A 20,610-nucleotide genomic window follows, 5' to 3' on the forward strand; every position below is an offset into this window, starting at 1 on the left:
CAAAAGGTCAAAAGGAGCCGGCACCACGCCGCTTATGAGATAACAAAAAGTGAATCTGTATTTCTCTCATTACATTTTGTCATTATTGAAGAGAGGCCTGATTCTCAGATATGCATATTGGACTGTTAGGGTATAGGTCTGGGAAGAACTTCAGGCCAAAATCTTGCAAGCGAGCCGCTGGGTGCAGGTGCAACGAGATGGAGCACTTGCTGAGCCTGGACTTTCATAATCTTCGCTCTGTGAATGTAGAGGATGTTTGGTCGGATGTTACGACGAAGAATCATAATGTGAATGGGAATATTCTATAAATCTCTTGATATCATCTTTCGTCTCAACACTTCTGCTGCAGCCACTTAAAGTCTCACTCCGAGAACCTTAAAATATGAATCAATCCATTAGAAGTATGAAAATATGTTCCCGGTGGTGCAACAGAGCAAACAAGGTGTCCTTTGACATCTACGTTTCGAGACGATTGCAACAGTGCCACACATGATCATATTTGAATATGTTTCGGGGTAGTAATTAGCTGTCGATTTTGGAGGCCTTTATCAATAATGACCAGCTATAGATTTGCTTCCCGATGGAGATTTTTGACAAATTACATGTTAATTAGCATCTACACGTTAAGCTGAGTCCAATGAGATCAAGCTCGGCCTCTTGCTACACCGAGATCATGTCCTAGACCTAGGTGCAAGGGCGTAACCACGCATTCTTTGGGGGGGTCGTGTCCCCCCCAATGTTGAGAAAATACTAACCTGTCCCCCCCAATATTCAGCAGGATAAAATGTAAAATATATGTTCTCTTTTTATGAACCCTGTCAATGGATCGGTCTCTTGTTATGCAGTGATGTTGCTAGGTACGCGTCCTGCGTCCCTGACGCATTAAAATCTGAAAGGACGCGCTAAACTCACTATCCATGCGTCCCGGGGACGCATCTCATTTTCCCCATGAAAAACGATACATTGTGAACATTAAACAACTCGTGTTTAATCACAGTAACTGGCCAAAGAAACCTTCTTGTGAGCAGATCGGACAAGCGCTGTTTCAACCCTCTGCGCATCTACTTGTGACACACACACACACAAATGTGGCGCTCGCGCAGTAATAGCTCATTGGCGCCACCTAGTGATCATTATGTGCAAATGCACAGCCTCATTAAAATGACTTAGGGGTCATTTGACCCCTCTTGCGGCGCTAGGAGTAAGTAAAAATGGCCCGGCGTTTCTAGTGTTAAACATGAACGGTTGAGTACTCCAGCTCTAACCATATCATACCACCATCAAGGAGTTTAACACTATTAATTTAATTTAAGAAATAGAATAATAATAAAAAAGAAACACATTTTTTAAACTGGGGAGTCGGGACCCATTGAATTTCTCAGGGACCCACCCAACTCGCCACCTGTGGGTCCCGGGGACTCACTACATTGAAAACCTATCAACATCACTGGTTATGTCTTATTTATTTTCAATTTATTTCCGTTTGTTGAGTGTGTGAATCCCCCCTCCTAATTGTACACTTGTGCGATTTAGTTTGAAACCACCTCGCGACTTTCTGCGTTGTCATGGTTACCCCACGCTCTTTCTTCAGTGAGAGCCAAGAAAGTAAAGTTGAGTAATGGAGGATTTGAGGTTACCTAAAAAGCAGAAGAAACTGGACCAACAGGCAAGCATACGCAGTTTTTTTCAAACAGTAAGTAACTTGACAGGCATGCTGAAAGCAGTGGCCAGACAGGGACATGCTCTGGACAGGCAGCTGAAAGGTGAGAATTTTGAATATGAGACTAGACAGCCTTACAACATTGTTTATAACCTGGGCCTACATGTCAGCAATACATAAAAGCCTACTTCTAATACAAGCAGAATATATAGACCAAAATTATCACGAAGGTCAGCCACTGTTCTTCTGATAACATAATGACATGTGGTCATGGGTATGTGGTATTTTTCCATTGGAAGCTATCCTTTTTGCTACAGTACTACTGGAAGAGCATAATTGTAATTGGTAGGTGTGTTTAAGGTCAGTAAGCAGCTAACCAAAACAAAGTGTGTGTGTATGTGTGTGTGTGTGTGTGTGGGGGGGGGGGGGGGGGGCAGACATTACATTATTACACTATTCCTTTAGATGTGAATTCAAATGGTCAATGTAGTCCTCGAAACTATGTTCTAAATGTCCACATTTTCATATATAAATATAGAATTGTAGGCAATGCACTTAACAAATAATAACTAGAACTGCAAGCAGTTATGCAGGGGTCCAAGAAGTGTGCATTTCGCCGGCACAACGCGACAAGAAATGTGCTTTTCGCCGGCACAACGCGGAGCATGTGTTGAAAACGCTACCCTGAACCTGTGGATACAAAGGATTTGACTGTGGTAGGAGTAGCGAGAAGTCAGTGTAGCGTTTTTGTGGCGAAATTTTGTCGAAGATATACAATTTCCTCGTTTATTGCGCCCCCTAATGGCGGAATTTTCCGAAATTTTTATCGAACGTCATTAAGGTTAGCACCAACATGTGTGTAGAATTTGGACTCGATCCGATGTCTAATTTTGGATTTTTTTGGATTTTTAATTTTCCACGTCTAATTTAGCTAATAAACCAATATTCAAAACTCTACCGTTTCGTCGTCGAAGGTCGGATCAAAAAACTGTCTAAAATTTCTATGCGTGTGCGTCTGAAGATGTCGTGTGCAAAGTTTGGTGTCGATTGGTCAAGAAATGTGGGAGGAGTAGGGAAAAAACAGTTTTGCGGTTTTCGCGATTTAGCGAAAAATATTCATAGACGCAAATGGGCGTGGCCTAGGCCAAAAGATGCAGCAGACTCCAGTGCATCTGTGTGTACAAGTTTTTGGACTGTGGGAGGTTCGGTGTGGGAGTTATAGCCCCAAACGCGTATTCCTTGGTATAGCGCCACCTAGTGGCCGGCGTGTCTGGATTTTGTCGTCTGCATAGTCTTCACTGACCTGGATCTAGTCATGCAATTGGCGTGTGTGCAACATTTACGGTATGGGCTGTATTCCCACTTTCTTGGTAGGAAGTATAATAACTAGAACTGCAAGCAGTTATGCAGGGGTCCAAGAAGTGTGCATTTCGCCGGCACAACGCGACAAGAAATGTGCATTTCGCCGGCAGAACGCGAAGCATGTGTTCAAAACGCTACCCTGTACCTGTGGATACAAAGGATTTGACTGTGGTACGAGTAGCGAGAAGTCAGTGTAGCGTTTTCGCGGCGAAATTTTGTAGAAGATATACAATTTCCTTGTTTATTGCGCCCCCTAATGGCGAAATTTTCCGATATTTTTATCGAACGTCATTAAGGTTAGCACCAACATGTGTGTAAAATTTGGACTCGATCTGATGTCTAATTTTGGATTTCTTTGGATTTTTGATATTCCACGTCTAATTTAGCTAATAAACCAATATTCAAAACGCTACCGTTTCGTCGTCGAAGGTCGGATCAAAAAAGTGTCTAGGATTTCTTTGCGTGTGCGTCTGAAGATGTCCTGTGCAAAGTTTGGTGTTGATCGGGCGAGAAATGTGGGAGGAGTAGCGAAAAAACTGTTTTGCGGTTTTCGCGATTTAGCGAAAAATATTCATAGACGCAAATGGGCGTGGCCTAGGCCAAAAGATGCAGCAGACTCCAGTGCATCTGTGTGTACAAGTTTTTGGACTCTGGGAGGTTCGGTGTGGAAGTTATAGCCCCAAACGCGTATTCCTTGGTATAGCGCCACCTAGGGACCGGCGTGTCTGGATTTTGTTATCTGAGTAGCGGTGCCGATTCTGGATCTAGTCATGCAATTGGCGCGTGTGCACCATTTACGGTTTGGGCTGTGGTACCACTTCTAAGGCGTACGAAATAATAATAATAATAATCCTTACAAAAACAATAGGGATCCAACCTGTTGGCTTGGACCCCTAATAAAAATAACTAGAACTGCAAGCAGTTATGCAGGGGTCCAAGAAGTGTGCATTTCGCCGGCACAACGCAAAGCATGTGTTTAAAACGCTACCCTGAACCTGTGGATACAAAGTATTTGACTGTGGTAGGAGTAGCGAGAAGTCAGTGTGGCGTTTTCGCGGCGAAATTTTGTAGAAGATATACAATTTCCTCGTTTATTGCGCCCCCTAATGGCGAAATTTTCCGAAATGTTTATCGAACGACATTAAGGTTAGCACCAACATGTCTGTAAAATTTGGGCTCGATCCGATGTATAATTCTGGATTTCTTCGGATTTTTGACTTTTCACGTCTAATTTAGCTAATAAACAAATATTCAAAACGCTACCGTTTCGTCGTCGAAGGTCGGATCAAAAAAGCGTCTAGGATTTCTTTGCGTGTGCGTCTGAAGATGTCGTGTGCAAAGTTTGGTGTTGATCGGGCGAGAAATGTGGGAGGAGTAGCGATAAAACAGTTTTGCGGTTTTCGCGATTTAGCGAAAAATATTCATAGACGCAAATGGGCGTGGCCTAGGCCAAAAGATGCAGCAGACTCCAGTGCATCTGTGTGTACAAGTTTTTGGACTCTGGGAGGTTCGGTGTGGAAGTTATAGCCCCAAACGCGTATTCCTTGGTATAGCGCCACCTAGGGACCGGCGTGTCTGGATTTTGTTATCTGAGTAGCGGTGCCGATTCTGGATCTAGTCATGCAATTGGCGCGTGTGCACCATTTACGGTTTGGGCTGTGGTACCACTTCTAAGGCGTACGAAATAATAATAATCCTTACAAAAACAATAGGGATCCAACCTGTTGGCTTGGACCCCTAATAAAAATCCTTACAAAAACAATAGGGATCCAACCTGTTGGCTTGGACCCCTAATAAAAAATTGGACCCCCCCAATGTCTAAACCATGGTTACGCCCTTGCCTAGGTGTACCATGTAAAATACATGTTACCATTAGCTAGAGTGCGTTCTTGGTGTCATTGGACTCAGCTCAACGTGTAGATGCTAAATAACATGTCATTTGTGACAAATCTTTATCGGGAAGCAAATCAATAGCTGCTCAGTATTGATTAAGGCCTCCAATTTCGACAGCTAATTACTACCATTAAACATGTTCGAATATGCTCATGTGTGGCACCGTTGCAATCGCCTGGAAGCGTAGATGTTGAAGGACACCTTGTTCGTCCTCTAACGCCACCGGAAAGATATTTACATGCTTCTGATTGACTAATGAATTGATTCAGCTATTCCCCCAGAAGTCTGGGGTCAAAAGGTCAAAAGGAGACGGCGACACCGCGGGGATGGATCCAGATCTCGGGCAACAGCGCAGGGTTGCCAGGTCCTGCAAAAAACGTGCCCCCCACATACCGTTCAAAATCCACCCAAAATGTCCTAGAAGCATCCCAAAAAAAAAAGATATTATTGGCCATTTTGGCCAACGTTTTGAAAGTAATAATATTTGAGGGAATATTTTTTTGTTGTTGTTTTAGCAGCGAAATGCACCGTGTGCGTGTGTGCGTGTGTGTGTGTGTGTGTCTGTGTCTGTGTCTGTGTGTCTGTGCGTGCGTGTGTGTGCTTGTGTGTGTGTGTCTGTGCATGTGCGTGCGTGTGTGTGTGTGTATAACACGCTATTCTATGTTGAAATGCGACGTAATCCAGTGTTCACGAAACGTACACTGTCAACGTAGGTATGTTTTTGGCGACTGGGTTGGCTCTCAGATATACGTGTTTCTAACAAGATGATATCATTAAAAGTTACATAAAGTAACAGTTTAATAACACAAACGCAGGAAGCACGTGAGCTGCTAGTTTAGCGAAAGCAACCTGACGTCGTTGAAACATGCGAGCGAGCCGATCAACTCCTAATAACTATAAAACTAAAGATCAGACACAATCACTGACTGAAGATTATGCAATTAAAAAGTATATTTCTCGCTAGAAATGTTATGAGAAACACGTTTAACGGTGAATCGGTCCTAAAATATTGCATTTCCCATTCAGATAATAAAGATTAATAAAGATCATACACATTCACTGACTGAAGATTATGTAAGGAAAATGTACATTTCTCGCTAGAAATGTCATTAGAAACGCGTTTAATGGTGTATCTGTCCTAAAATATTGCATTTCCCATTCAGATAATAAAGATTAATATAAGCTACGCCGTGTTCCGGAGCCGCGGGGGATTCTGGGAATTGGGGTTCTCAGTTGACAAATGGGGCTTTTGTTAACTTGTTTTGTTGTTAGGATTAAGTGGGGTTAATGGGTTCGGGATGTTATGTGGTTGTGTGTTGTTCTATTAACATTGTCCGTGTGTTCATTATTGTCGACACCGTCACCGAGAGTGACGTGACCATCGTTTCGCGCAGCTGTTCCGTGTTGAAGTCTCGTTCAATAAAAACCAACTCTCGTTGTCGAGCGTTCAATAAAAACCAACTCTCGTTGTCGAGCGTGCCCCCCCCCTACAAACGTGTCCCCCCCCCCCCCTTCAACTAACGTGTCGTCCCCCCCCCCCCCCCCCCCCCACAATCGTGTGTCGTCGTCCCCCCTCAACAAACGTGTCTTCCCCCCCCCCCCCCCCCCCTCCCCGGTCAACAACAGTCTCCCCCCCCCCCCCTTAAACAATCGTGTCCACAATTTCCCGCGAAAGCCGTGAAACCCAAACCCCGAAACCCACCTCCACAGCGGCACACGTGGATACTGTAGGTATAACACGCTATTTTTTACGTTGAAATGCTACGTATCCAGTGTTCATGGAAACGTACACCACTGACGTTTTTTCTTGGCGACTGGGTTGCTCCATCTATAGCTCTATTCCTATATCTCTATGACTAGTTTATCTCACCTACAGCTCTATACATATATCTCTCTATCAGTATATCTCACCTACAACTCTTTACATATATCTCTATAACCCCCAGTACATCTCACCTACATCTCTATACATATATCTCTTTACCCAGTATATCTCACCTAGAGCTCAATACATACATCTCTAACACCTCGTATTTGTCACCTACAGCTCTATATATATATTATATATATATATATATAACGGTTATAGATATATATATATAGATATAGAGCTGTAGCTGAGATATACTAGGGGTTATAGTATAACCCCTAGTATATCTCAGCTACAGCTCTATATATATATCTCTATACCCAGCAGTGGCGGCTGCTGGTCTTTTAAAGAGGGGAAGCTCATTTTTGGCCTACATCAAAATAGTTGTCAAACTGCCATCGTGTGCACCTTACTAGCTGGCTAGTTCACTCCGACCTAGCCAACAGTATAAATGAACGAACTAACGAAACGATATTAATCTCGGAACAAGGAAATGCGGAAAGTATGTTAAACTGAAACAAGGAAATACAATAAATGTGTTAAATTAATAATGGAAGCAATTTCGCCAAGCAAATACCAAGAAATGTTTGTCATGAGACTTCACTTGCAAAATCCGCGATGGGACTGAACTCAGATAGTGAAGTGACTGTGTATATCTCAAAATAGCTGTCAATCAAAAAGTGATTCAGACTTTCGACTGATCCTCCAATCATAACGCGGAAGCCCAGCGTCCAGGCTAGCCCAGGCCAGCCCACTGCTCCATCCACCCCCAGAGACGCTGAGCGTCCGGGGGCGGGACAAATCTGGGCATTTATCCAATGACCGTCGAGTTTCGAGGCAATGAAAAAAACTGTTCCATGCAGTCTCATTGAAGTGAATGGACGCTCGGCTTCTACGGTCTAATGCATTGACATTACGGGAATGTATGAGAAGTTAACAAAATCGAGTCAGTCTTGGATAAGATTCTCATCGAACTCGTCTTCGACATGAACATATTTTAACGAATTTGTAGTCAATGAAATGTTAACACAACAATACATATTTGACAATTTAATGTTCGAAATTTTAGGGGAAGCTGAGCTTCCCTTGCAGTCTTAGAGAAATCGCCACTGATACCCAGTATATTTCACCTACAGCTCTATACATATATCTCTATACCCAGTATATCTTTCCTACAGCTATATACGTACATATATCTCTTTGCCCATTATTTCTCACCTAAGGCCCCCTCATTGGTCAGCACCAGGACAGTGTTCACCTTCTTCTTCTTCTTCACCTTCAGACCAAACATCCCCTTTGCCTTCCTGTTGTTATGACAACCACCATCACCATACCCCATCAGACACGTTACTACTGTCATTTATTAATTTAACACACATTATTACTACATTACATTAGACACAATATTGAAATATGAGATAAGCTACAAATGAATTCAAAAGTCAATAAAAGTGAAAATGTTGACGATGAGAGTCCTGGTATCAGAATAAAAGGAACTGCTTTGTATAACATCATGACTGTTAGTTGGGTCATCTATAGAAGTTCCGTGACTGTGGAGAGCAAAGGTTTGTTTCTCACTGGATTTGTCATCTATAAAGGTTGAATAATAAAATTAGCCAGGGTGCCCCTCACAAAAATTTGGGGAAATTTTGGGAGAGCCCTTTATCCAAAATGGATGCTGTCAGCGAAGCTGGAAATTAACTTTTTAATGGATTTGCCCACAGTGCTGCATAATACATGGTTTCTGAGACTATTTGGGTCAAGAAATTTACAAATGATCTAGATTTGTTGATTTGACCTATTTTTTACCTTCAAATTCAAGATTATTGAATTAACTAAAAAGACTCCATCTGAATCTGTTGAATCTCCATGGTGACTCCTGTCATCATCACTGCTACTCTCATCTGAGCAGTCATGAGGTGTGAGCTGCTGGGGCAAGGGGGGCAGGATGTGACGCACTGGTCGACACTTTCCGTTCACTAGTTCCCAGCCGTGACCAATGAGAGAAGGATGCTCTTGGAGGTTGTAATGGATCTGGCAATATGTAAGGTAGTTGGACCTTTCCATATGAAGATTCAAAGAGTCATAATCAGGTGGGAGACATCTGTGTCCCCACAGTCTAGAACAACAGGTCCAGTGTACTTACTGGCTCTCACCTTTGCATAGGCAAAGAGCAGCATTGTATCTGCTTCTGGATGTCTGAAGACATAGTCCCCATTAACTACGCCAGTGCTCAGGTTGGTTGACGTTTCTCCCTCGCAGTATATGATGTCCCCATGCACCTGACCCGCTTGTCTTTTCATCTGTTCCTTTACAAGTTTCTGTAGTCTGACCTTATTTCCGGAATTAACCATGAGTTGGTTGAACTCAGCAGCACCTGGGAACCTGTCTTCTGGGCTTGGGAGAAGCATTGCGCATTGACCCATCTACATTGTAGAGTGAAAGGCACTCCTGAGTCACTCTCCTCTCAAGGGCTGACTCAAGTTGGATCATTCCTGATCCCTCTGCAAGGTCCACTAGGCCTGCCAGCGCCGATCACTCCATATGGGCAACCTTCATATGAGCACCAGATGGTGCACAGATAATTTCTCCAGTGAAATTTCGCCTCTTATTCCTGTTGATGGTTGCAGTGAGAGGCTTGATCTTTGCAAACACTCGCTCTTGCAGGAAGGTGACCTGAGCTTGGCCATCTGGAAGTGCTGTCTTTAGGTCATGCGCTAACTCTGGTGAGGCGACAGGGGCCAGACTGTAGCGACCTCAGTATAGGTGAAGAGATGTCAAAGGGCTCGGCTTCAAAATCCTTCATGCATGCCAGCAGGTCCTGAACTGCCGGCTCAACCTTCCTCATCCTTGCTGGCTGGCATTCAACATGCTTCCTATGGTGGCGCTGGCACTTGAGGCTCTGCTTCACAGTAGACTTCACCCTTGTAACATTGTTTGCGTTTCTTGTTGTTGAGAATAGTTGCTTCTCATTTTGTAGAAGCTGAATCCATCCTTTTTTTAGCTTTGATTTCAGATTCATATCTGTTTCTATCCAAAGGTCGAGTGGCTGACAGGAGTAAGGTAGCCCTGTAATGGACTGGGTGAAGTGAATGTTGAAGAATGCCATTCTCTCATCTGACAGCGAGGAGAGCATTGCCCAATAATCTGGCAACCACCTTCCATAATCATGGTTGTCGTGTGCCATCAGTCCACGCAGCATGTTGTATGTTGACACTAGGTACGCTGTACCATTGCTTGCATGACATGCATCAAGACATTCAACAAGTGGGTCGGTCATCTCCAGGAATGAGATCCAAAAGTCCCCCATGTCTGTGCCAGGTTTCTCATAAACTATGTTGATCAGCTCCTTTACATCACCATCCTCCTCAAGATCCTTGCGAGCTTTCTGTAGAGCCTCCTGAGTTTCAGTGAGTGCATTGCGCAGGGTCTTGAGATTCTCCTTGATGTCCTCTGATAGCTCTTCATGCTCAGGAATTTTTGCTGGTCGTTTATGTATTAGAGTCTCTTTCCAGAGCTGGATGCAGCGCACACCTTGCCTGTAGTGCTTCCCTCATAGTGCTTGGTCAACAGAACCCTCCACTACTACCCCTGTTGACCAGCAGTGTCTGCCATTCCAGAGTATTTGAATCTCTTATAGACAGCATAGATGTAGGACATCTGTTGGTGGAAAGCGCTGAGGATTTGGACAATGTCCTTGAACATTTGCGCATTCTCTGCCTTGAGCTGAACGATTGTCTTGTAAGTGGGCAGGTCACCAACGAGAAAGGAGAATGGAATATTCTTCTTGTGCATGGCATTCATTTGTTTAACCATTATGTCATGCACCACTGACTTGCTTGGAGGTTCATTATAGGTTGTGTGGTAGTAAGGCTTGCTCTTGTTGTGTGGTAGATGATGGCAAGACTGAGCACCCCTGTATCCCGGAACCTGCGGCTCTTCAGGGGGTGGTCTTGAACCATCAGTGTCTATGCGAGACAGTGCATGTATGACAGAGCGAGCATGCTGTGGAGCTGTGCCATTCACTGGTAGATCTACCATGGGACGAGCTGGTGGCTCACTCTTGCTACCAGGTGGGCATCTGCACTGATGGACCTTTGTCAGCTCTGCACACTTCTGCCTTAGCTGTGCAGAGATTTCCTTCTTCTTGGAGAGCCTTGCAGCAGGAACTTCATCTGGTTTCTTGTTATAGCTCTTTGACTGCACCTGCATAACATTTGTTCGATGAGCTCCTGTTGAGTTGCCTGTCAGGGTGTCAATTTTGAAGTCATTATTGTCGATAATAACAATCCAGGCTTGCCATCGGCAATTTCCTGTGGGCAGGTTGATGATGCCTCTATATCCATGAAAGCCCAGTGCTCATAAAGGAGCAGCGTGTCTGCATAGCTGATGCAGACACCACTCTTGTGTGGTTGAGTGTCTACCAGATCTTTACTCTGTGTCATGCCATGGACATTTACACCCAGGTTGATAGCAGTGGTAGTGCTCTGTCCAGTAATGTGGTAGGTGATCATGTAGGCCAGACTGAGTGTGGCTGGGCTGAGGTCGGCAGTTTTTCTCTGAGGCTGTTTTAGCCAAGTCAAAAGCTTCAACAGTAACTCACACAACTCTTCATCTTCCTCAAGATGATCAATGCAAGGTGGCCAGGGAATAGTAGGTGTGACTTTGATCATCTTCGATAGCCATGGAGCCTAGTTCTGGAGGAGCTGCTCATTGCTGATGCCAAGGGATGAGACTGCAGCCTCAATGTAATGACCTCCTCCCCCAACATCATAGACCCACTCGCTTTTGTTAAGCTCACTTCTATCTTTGAAACCAATTTTGTCTTGATACTCATTAATGAACAGGTCTTTGACATAAGATGATTTAACATCGCCCACTGCATAGCCATACTCACTGACTATGCGTTTGCATCTGCTAAAAGAGACTGTAGTGAATGGATCTCACACTCAGTAAAGATGACAGATTCAACATGTCTAAAGAACTAATTATTTGCCTCTGAGAGCGACACACTCTGGAGATGCATTGCATCATCTGGCTTGAAACATGTATTTTGGATACGTTTCATCCAACAGACATGGTGGTACATGATGTCATTTGCAAAAGGATTTGACAGTGCTGATGTTGACTCAATGAGCCTTGTGAGACGGTCCCTCTACTGTTCATCTTCTATAAGGACTGTGTGGTGCTTAAAGGTGCGCCATGCTGACTGTGTGTCGATTCTGAACAGCTTGCTTTGCACTCGATTTGGGTGCCTCTGGTCCTCACCTTGCATGCACCACACACACTTTTTCTTGTCGTGAAGAGACCCACTCACAGATGAAAGCAGGCGCTTTGGTGATGGTCCCTCTGACTCTTTGTAACAAAGAGCCTTCTGAGCTGGCATTTCAGAACTTGAATACTGAGCAGTGTCCCTTTCTTCGTTTGTGCGCCGTCTGGCTTTTTTTTTTTTCTGTAATGATTTCATGGTCCATCTTGCCATGAAGTGGTGGTGTAAACATGACCAAATTTGTCAAGCTTTGGATTGTAAGCTGTCCCATTTTCCTTGGTTGATTTTATCAGATGACTCACAAGGCTTGCCACATTTCAGCACAGATTCATAGGACATTGTGCCTTGTTTTTCTTGCTACATTTATATAAACCTAAAAAAGAGAAAAAAAAAGACTGCTAAGTACCAGAGAAGCTAGTCATCAACTATTTTGCTAGGGTAGGCCTATTGGAGCTGAAACTAGCATTGTTGCAAACCCGAATCATGTAAGTAGCTAGCTAGTTAGGGGAGCGTGTCTATGTTCCCCGGGTCCTATGTTCCCCTCTTTGTATGAGACTGGGGAACATAGGACCCTTTTTTTTTAAAAAGGGTCCTATGTTCCCCGCTTTTCCCAAAAAGGGTCCTATGTTCCCCGATATGTATGTGACCGGGGAACATAGAACCCTTTTTTTGAAAAAGGGTCCTATGTTCCCCGGTCTGTTACTTTTTCCACAATTTCTGCCAAATTCCGGCCGAGATAACTACGATTGCATGTCTTTACCTTTTGTGGAAGAAGGTGAGACGTCGGAGAACCTGACGCAGTCTATTCATACGCTGGTAAACAAACCCGAGAAGCCCAATCCCTACGAGAGCTCCCCGTGCTACGGCCATCCGGAGGCGCACAGAGCTTTTGGCCGTGATATTATTATACAATTATATTGTATTATATACTATTATATAAAGAGCTCCGGGAGCCGCAAACGGCAACAATCACTTTCTCCTCCATGCTGCAGTTCAACCCGGACTGCATTGCACTTAGTTGGCTGGTTGAACGCTGATTGGCTGTTACGTTACACATGTCACTCAGTGGCCACGCTGTTGAACGCCGATTGGCTGTCATCACGCGAATGTCGCGTCAAAGTTTAAATATTTTTAGGTTTTTAGGATTGCGGGGAACATAGGACCCTTTTCCTAGAAAAGGGTCCTATGTTCCCCGCTTTTCCCAAAAAGGGTCCTATGCCCCCGGTATGTATGGCTACAGGGGAACATAGGACCCTTTTTGGGAAAAACGGGGAACATAGGACCCGGGGAACATAGGACCCGGGGAACATAGGACCCGGGGAACATAGGGATGACCCCCTAGTTAGTTACTTGTCAGAACTGCTGGTTATCATATTAATGCTAGATCAATCTAATTCGATATGTTGGTATGTTATGCTTTTTTCTATGACGAGCAGCTGGATTATGTCAGTTAACATAAATTGAGAGAAAGCTAAGCTAATATTAGATAGGTACCAAATTTAGCTAAGACAAATTATCAATGATAACTTCTGCACATAACATTATCTCTTTGCTGTCATACATTCATAATGATAAAATAATATTTGGACTAGTGAATAATGTTGAGTATATAAGAGCTTACCTCAAACAAAGTGTGTCAATGCAGCAAGTAATTTTCCATTGACATGAAACCGTGGAAACGTAAACATTAGAGAGAGAGAGTGTGTTTGCACATCGCTTGGATGTGGGGCTGACTGATTGGGAGAGAGGTATGCTTTTTTGAATTACTGCAGAAGACAACTTTAGAGATATTTTATGCCATTGAGAAGTGTTAATTATTTTCCAGTTCATAATTAAATGAAGGGACCAATTGATCAACACAATTCAGGTAACTAATAACATCAGCAAAGTTTGTTTCTCATCAACCACAAACCTTGATGACTTCTGCATAGCCTACTTGTAATTGTACTGTCCATAACTGAACTCAGTATGAGCAGACCTTTCATTTGCCTAATATGTGCCTTAAGGCTGTATGACGATTTTGAAAAATTGACAGCCATCTTGAATTTGAAGCTCAAAAATAGGTCATATCATGAAACCATGTATTATGCAGCACTGTGGGCAAAACCATTAAAAAGTTACAATGAAAATTTGGATATAGGGCTCTCCCAAAATGTCCCCACATTTATGTGAGGGGCACACCGGCTCATTTTTTTATTCAACCTTGGTGGTGACAAATCCAGTGAGAAACGAACCTTTGCTCTGTACGGTCACGGAACTTCTATAGATGACCCAACTAAGTATGTGTGTGTTTGTGCGTGAGTGGTGTGTGTGTGTGTGTGTGTGTGTGTGTGTGTGTGTGTGTGTGTGTGTGTGTGTGTGTGTGTGTGTGTGTGTGTGTGTGTGTATGTTCTGGTAGCTCACCTTCGGCGTGTTGCAGGACTGTCTGTAGCGTCCATTCAGCTGAAGAACAGAAACACCAGAAACTCCTGTCCTACACGATCACAGTCAGGATCCAGAACCTTCTGCTCTATACGATCACAGTCAGGAACCCGATCCTTCTGCTCTACACAATCACAGTCTGGAACCAGAGCCTTCTGTACTACACCTCAAGAAGGAGATCCAACAGCCTCCTATCCTACACCATGATAACCAATAACCAGAACCTTCTGTCCTAAACTACAAGAACCAGAACAAAGAACCTTCTGTTGTACACAATGAGAACCAAACCACAAGGAAGCCAGAAAGCAAGCAGGTTACAGTGGAGGTTTTCCCAGCGGCTCCTCCAGTCAGTTCAGGACTCTCTATCTCTCCTCTCCTTCTCTACCACTCTGTCTGCTCTCTCTCCCTGTCTATCTTGTCCCCCTCTCATTTTCTCCTCCTTAGAACAGAAACCATGTGATTCTGATGACAGGATCAATCATCACATCAGTGTCCCCCTCCCTCTCCCTCCTCCTCCAGGATCAACCTGAACACACATTGTGCTTCAGTTCATATAGAGATGTGTCTGTTCCACCCAGCCTCACAGTTTAATGTCTTAAGGCACATGTCCCAGTAGGAATGTCCTGCCTCTGCCCTTACATCTTCCTCCTGTTCTCTGGTTGTCGAGGTGAGAGCTGTTCGTCGAGAGCATTGTGTTTTTAGGACGGGAACAACCCTTCTAATTCTGGCTGTATTTTTTAATAGCTCTGCATTCCACACAATATACTGACACTGTCTGACATGACCAGAGTGCTGGTCTATTAGATTGGCTCCCAGGGACCTCCTGACCAGAGCACTAGTCTGTTAGACTGGCTCCCGGGGCCCTCATGACCAGAGTACTAGTCTGTTAGACTGGCTCCCAGGGGCTCTCATGACCAGAGTACTAGTCTGTTAGACTGGCTCAGAGGGGCCCTCATGACCAGAGTACTAGTCTGTTAGACTGGCTCCCGGGGCCCTCATGACCAGAGTACTAGTCTGTTAGACTGGCTCCCAGGGGATCTAATGACCAGAGTACTAGTCTGTTAGACTGGCTCAGAGGGGCCCTCATGACCAGAGTACTAGTCTGTTAGACTGGCTCAGAGGGGCCCTCATGACCAGAGTACTAGTCTGTTAGACTGGCTCCCAGGGGCCCTCATGACCAGAGTACTAGTCTGTTAGACTGGCTCAGAGGGGCCCTCATGACCAGAGTACTAGTCTGTTAGACTGGCTCAGAGGGGCCCTCATGACCAGAGTACTAGTCTGTTAGACTGGCTCCCAGGGGCCCTCATGACCAGAATACTAGTCTGTTAGACTGGCTCAGAGGGGCCCTCATGACCAGAGTACTAGTCTGTTAGACTGGCTCCCAGGGGCCCTCATGACCAGAGTACTAGTCTGTTAGACTGGCTCAGAGGGGCCCTCATGACCAGAGTACTAGTCTGTTAGACTGGCTCAGAGGGGCCCTCATGACCAGAGTACTAGTCTGTTAGACTGGCTCCCAGGGGCCCTCATGACCAGAATACTAGTCTGTTAGACTGGCTCCCAGGGGCCCACATGACCAAAGTCTGTTTTAATCATACTGAACATCAAATAGTTTCACCAGCCTTGTTTTTAAATCCAGTGTGTGTTTCAGGTGAGAAAAAAATCAGGTGTAGTAGTACCTTAGGTTGTAGTACCTCAGGTGTATTCTAGAAGTACCTCGGGTAGTAGTACCTCAGGTGTATTCTAGTAGTATAGGTGATTATCTTAACAGACTGAAGGTCATCAGTCTGTCTGTGAGTCTGTTTGTCAAGAGGATCCGGGTCGTTAAACAAACAGCTTGAGTCCAGAGTCTTTATGGCCAATTCCTGGCCATGTGAAGTTTATGCAATGCAATTACTTTGGCTGCATTCTACAAACTAGTAATAATACTAATGGTATAATGATGGTAATAGTTTGAATGCTAAGTAAATACTACTAATTACATTACTATGATGCATAATTAGCCTGGTGTTTTATTTCTCTGATTTTTGATCTGACAAATAGGAAGAGTGTGTAAATAAAACCAGGGGACATCCCTCAGTCAATAGTCTGGTTTCATCTGCTGCGTGTGTGTTGATGAGGATCAGGAACAGGATGTGAGAGGTAGCTAGATATACAGTCCCACCCCTGGTAAATACAGCTCAGTGAATCTTAGCTGAGCCTGCACAATTCACAGCCAGCTGCACTTCTAGCATCGTGTGACACTCTACCTCCTTCTCAAATAAGCTATAACTGCTATAATACTGCAATAGCCGCTATTTTAAGCTAAAAGCCAGTATGGCCACTACAGTTAAGGCATGTATGTAACATTTCAGCATTAAAGTATCTCAAAACGACTACACCCAAGTTACATGTTGAGTTGGGTTGTGTACTAATATTATCCAAATCGTTTCAACAATGTATTTGTAGTGTTTCTCTCTCTCTCTCTCTCTCTCTCTCTCTCTCTCTCTCTCTCTCTCTCTCTCTCTCTCTCTCTCTCTCTCTCTCTCTCTCTCTCTGAGTTGTTTGAGAGCAGAGCTTGTTGAATTTAGCGTTTCTGGCCATGTTGGCCGGTTATTTACTATCTATTTTCTACTAATTGGCTACTGCGCTTAACATTGTTGAACCAGCAAACAAGCATTTGTCGTGAGGTAAGATGGCTACGCCAGGTGACCCACTAGAGCCAGACTCACTTCCAGGCTGCATGTGACCCACCAGACCCAGAATCACTGCCAGGGTGTGACCCACCAGATCCAGACTCACTGCCAGGCTGTGACCCACCAGATCCAGACTCACTGCCAGGCTGTGACCCACCAGACCCAGACTCACTGCCAGGCTGTGACCCACCAGATCCAGACTCACTGCCAGGCTGTGACCCACCTGACCCAGACTCACTGCCAGGCTGTGACCCACCAGATCCAGACTCACTGACAGGGTGCAGGTGCATGCTGGTGTTCAACCTTATTCTGTTATCCACCGTAAACTGTGACCACAGGGTTCGCTGTTTCACATTTTCTGCAACATGCACAAGTTTGAAGTGTAGACAGGCATAAAGTTGTTCACGTACGGAAACATGCACAAGTTTAAAATGTATAACTTTTTATCGTCAATCAGATTGGGGTAATTCGTTTTATGGGGTAATATGTTATTTTCTATATTTTGGGATTTTTACGTAGCAACGGCGGTGATGTAATTCAGTTTGGAGTCTGACATTGATGGAAGCTACACAGTTTTTTGACCGTGCGTAAGAGTGCGTATGCATTATACCGTGTGAAGACGTGTATTTTGTTTTGAAGACTTTCAAGTAACCATTTTAAAACTAAGGAACATTGTCTTGTCTTTCGCTCACATTGCAAACACTGTTAGTTGACTCCAACAAGTGGTACAGAGGATGAGGATACATAGCACATTGAGTGGCCGAAGCAAAACAGTTAATTTGCCTTTCTTCGTTACGAGCCCCTCTCTGATTGCTCAAACTGTGGTTCTGTTTTGAAGGAATGGCTGTGTAGTGGCATTCCGTCAAATTTTTCATCCTCTGTACCACTTTTTGGAGTCAACTAACAGTGTTTGCAATGTGAGCAAAAGACAAGACAATGTTCCTTAGTTTTAAAATGGTTACTTGAAAGTCTTCAAAACAAAATACACGTCTTCGCACGGTATAATGCATAGTCTTACGCACGGTCAAAAAACTGTGTAGCTTCCATCAATGTCAGACTCCAAACTGAATTACATCACCGCCGTTGCTACGTAAAAATCCCAAAATATAGAAAATAACATATTCACATCGCTAAATTGTGCATTTTATCAGTTTTACACATTTTACACACTCACATGAATTAACATGAAATTACTGTATGCAGCTTTTAATCATTTTAAAATAAATATTTATTATAAATCAAATATTGGCATATTGGCTCTTACAGCCTGTATAGACAACCCGGTATCACGCGATTGCGTGCTGCTGCGCACGAACGTTAATCTATTGAAGCGTGTTCCCGAGCACGATAGTCCTACTTTTTGCGTGTTACACAAAACTAAATGTAAACCTATGCATTCTGAATGGGAGTGTTCTAAGACAATTAACGTGCTCCACAAAACGGTATGAGAGAGAGAGAAAGAGAGAGCGGGAGGGACAGAGAGAGAGCGAGAGAGAGGCTTCAGAAAGGGTGTACGCAGATAGTACAGTGCACCCTAGTTATGTTTATGCCAAAACCTATATATATAATTAGGCTGTGGAAATTGCAATAAGTTAAGAACACAACTTCGCACGTTGAGCACACAGCCGTGTGACTCGTTTATTTTGTAAAAAAGAAAACCGGAAATCAAAGCGTGCTGAAGGTAAACAAATCCAGCATGGTCTGTGACGTCATGAGACGCACGTAATCCTTAAAGGGACCGCGATCCCTGAACCACCAAGAACGTAAATGACATGCAGTAAACAACAACACAATTGAAAGAACAACACATAACGAAATACTGTAGGTGAATTATGTTACGGTCACTACAAGGCTATAATTATATTATTTAGCGTGTAATGAGACAATCTATAGGGGGGGGACACGTTAGTTGAAGTGGGGGGGGGGGGGGGAGACACGTTTGTTGAGGGGGGGGGAGACACGTTTATAGGGGGGGGGGCACGCTCGACAACGAGAGTTGGTTTTTATTGAACGCTCGACAACGAGAGTTGGTTTTTATTGAACGAGACTTCAACACGGAACAGCTGCACGAAACGATGGTCACGTCACTCTCGGTGACGGTGTCGACAATAATGAACACACGAACAATGTTAATAGAACAACACACAACCACATAACATCCCGAACCCATTAACCCCACTTAATCCTAACAACAAAACAAGTTAACAAAAGCCCCATTTGTCAACTGAGAACCCCAATTCCCAGAATCCACCGCGGCTCCGGAACACGGCGTAGCTTATATTAATCTTTATTATCTGAATGGGAAATGCAATATTTTAGGACAGATACACCATTAAACGCGTTTCTAATGACATTTCTAGCGAGAAATGTACATTTTCCTTACATAATCTTCAGTCAGTGAATGTGTATGATCTTTATTAATCTTTATTATCTGAATGGGAAATGCAATATTTTAGGACAGATACACCATTAAACTCGTTTCTAATGACTTTTCTAGCGAGAAATGTACATTTTCCTTACATAATCTTCAGTCAGTGAATGTGTATGATCTTTATTAATCTTTATTATCTGAATGGGAAATGCAATATTTTAGGACCGATTCACCGTTAAACGTGTTTCTAATAACATTTCTAGCGAGAAATATACTTTTTACTTGCATAATCTTCAGTCAGTGATTGTGTCTGATCTTTAGTTTTATAGTTATTAGGATTTGATCGGCTCGCTCGCATGTTTCAACGACGTCAGGTTGCTTTCGCTAAACTAGCAGCTCACGTGCTTCCTGCGTTTGTGTTATTAAACTGTTACTTTATGTAACTTTTAATGATATCATCTTGTTAGAAACACGTATATCTGAGAGCCAACCCAGTCGCCAAAAGCATACGTTGACAGTGTACTTTTCGTGAACAATGGATTACGTCGCATTTCAACATAAAATAGCGTGTTATACACACACACTCACGCACGCACACGCACAGACACACAGACACAGACACACACACACACACGCACACGGTGCATTTCGCTGCTAAAACAACAACAAAAAAATATTCCCTCAAATATTATTACTTTCAAAACGTTGGCCAAAATGGCCAATAATATCATTTTTTATTTGGGATGCTTCTAGGACATTTTGGGTGGATTTTGAACGGTATGTGGGGGGCACGTTTTTTGCAAGACCTGGCAACCCTGCGCTGTTGCCCGAGATCTGGATCCACCCCGGCGTGGTGCCGTCTCCTTTTGACCTTTTGACCCCAGACTTCTGGGAATAGCTGAATCAATTCATTAGTCAATCAGAAGCATGTAAATATCTTCCCGGTGGCGTAAGAGGACGAACAAGGTGTCCTTCAACATCTACGCTTCCAGGAGATTGCAACGGTGCCACACATGAGCATATTCGAACATGTTTAATTGTAGTAATTAGCTGTCGAAATTGGAGGCCTTAATCAATACTGACTAGCTATTG

The 20,610-nt window shown here is 43.8% G+C and overlaps 1 protein-coding gene across 1 annotated transcript in view; it reads right to left on the bottom strand.

The window, feature by feature from the left end:
• fer1l6 (fer-1 like family member 6) overlaps positions 1-14,996 on the bottom strand; it is a 210,437-nt gene extending 195,441 nt beyond the window's left edge. The window contains exons 1-2 of the mRNA XM_056610925.1: positions 14,458-14,996; positions 8,004-8,089 (exon numbers count right to left, since the gene is read on the bottom strand). Of these exons, the coding sequence (XP_056466900.1) occupies positions 8,004-8,089; positions 14,458-14,492 (121 nt within the window). The 5' untranslated portion in view covers positions 14,493-14,996. The remainder of the gene's footprint in view (positions 1-8,003; positions 8,090-14,457) is intronic.
• Between the last annotated feature and the right edge of the window lie 5,614 nt (positions 14,997-20,610).

The sequence above is a fragment of the Gadus chalcogrammus genome, chromosome 16, assembly GCF_026213295.1.
Source record: "Gadus chalcogrammus isolate NIFS_2021 chromosome 16, NIFS_Gcha_1.0, whole genome shotgun sequence".
Classification (NCBI taxonomy): Eukaryota; Metazoa; Chordata; class Actinopteri; order Gadiformes; family Gadidae; genus Gadus; species Gadus chalcogrammus.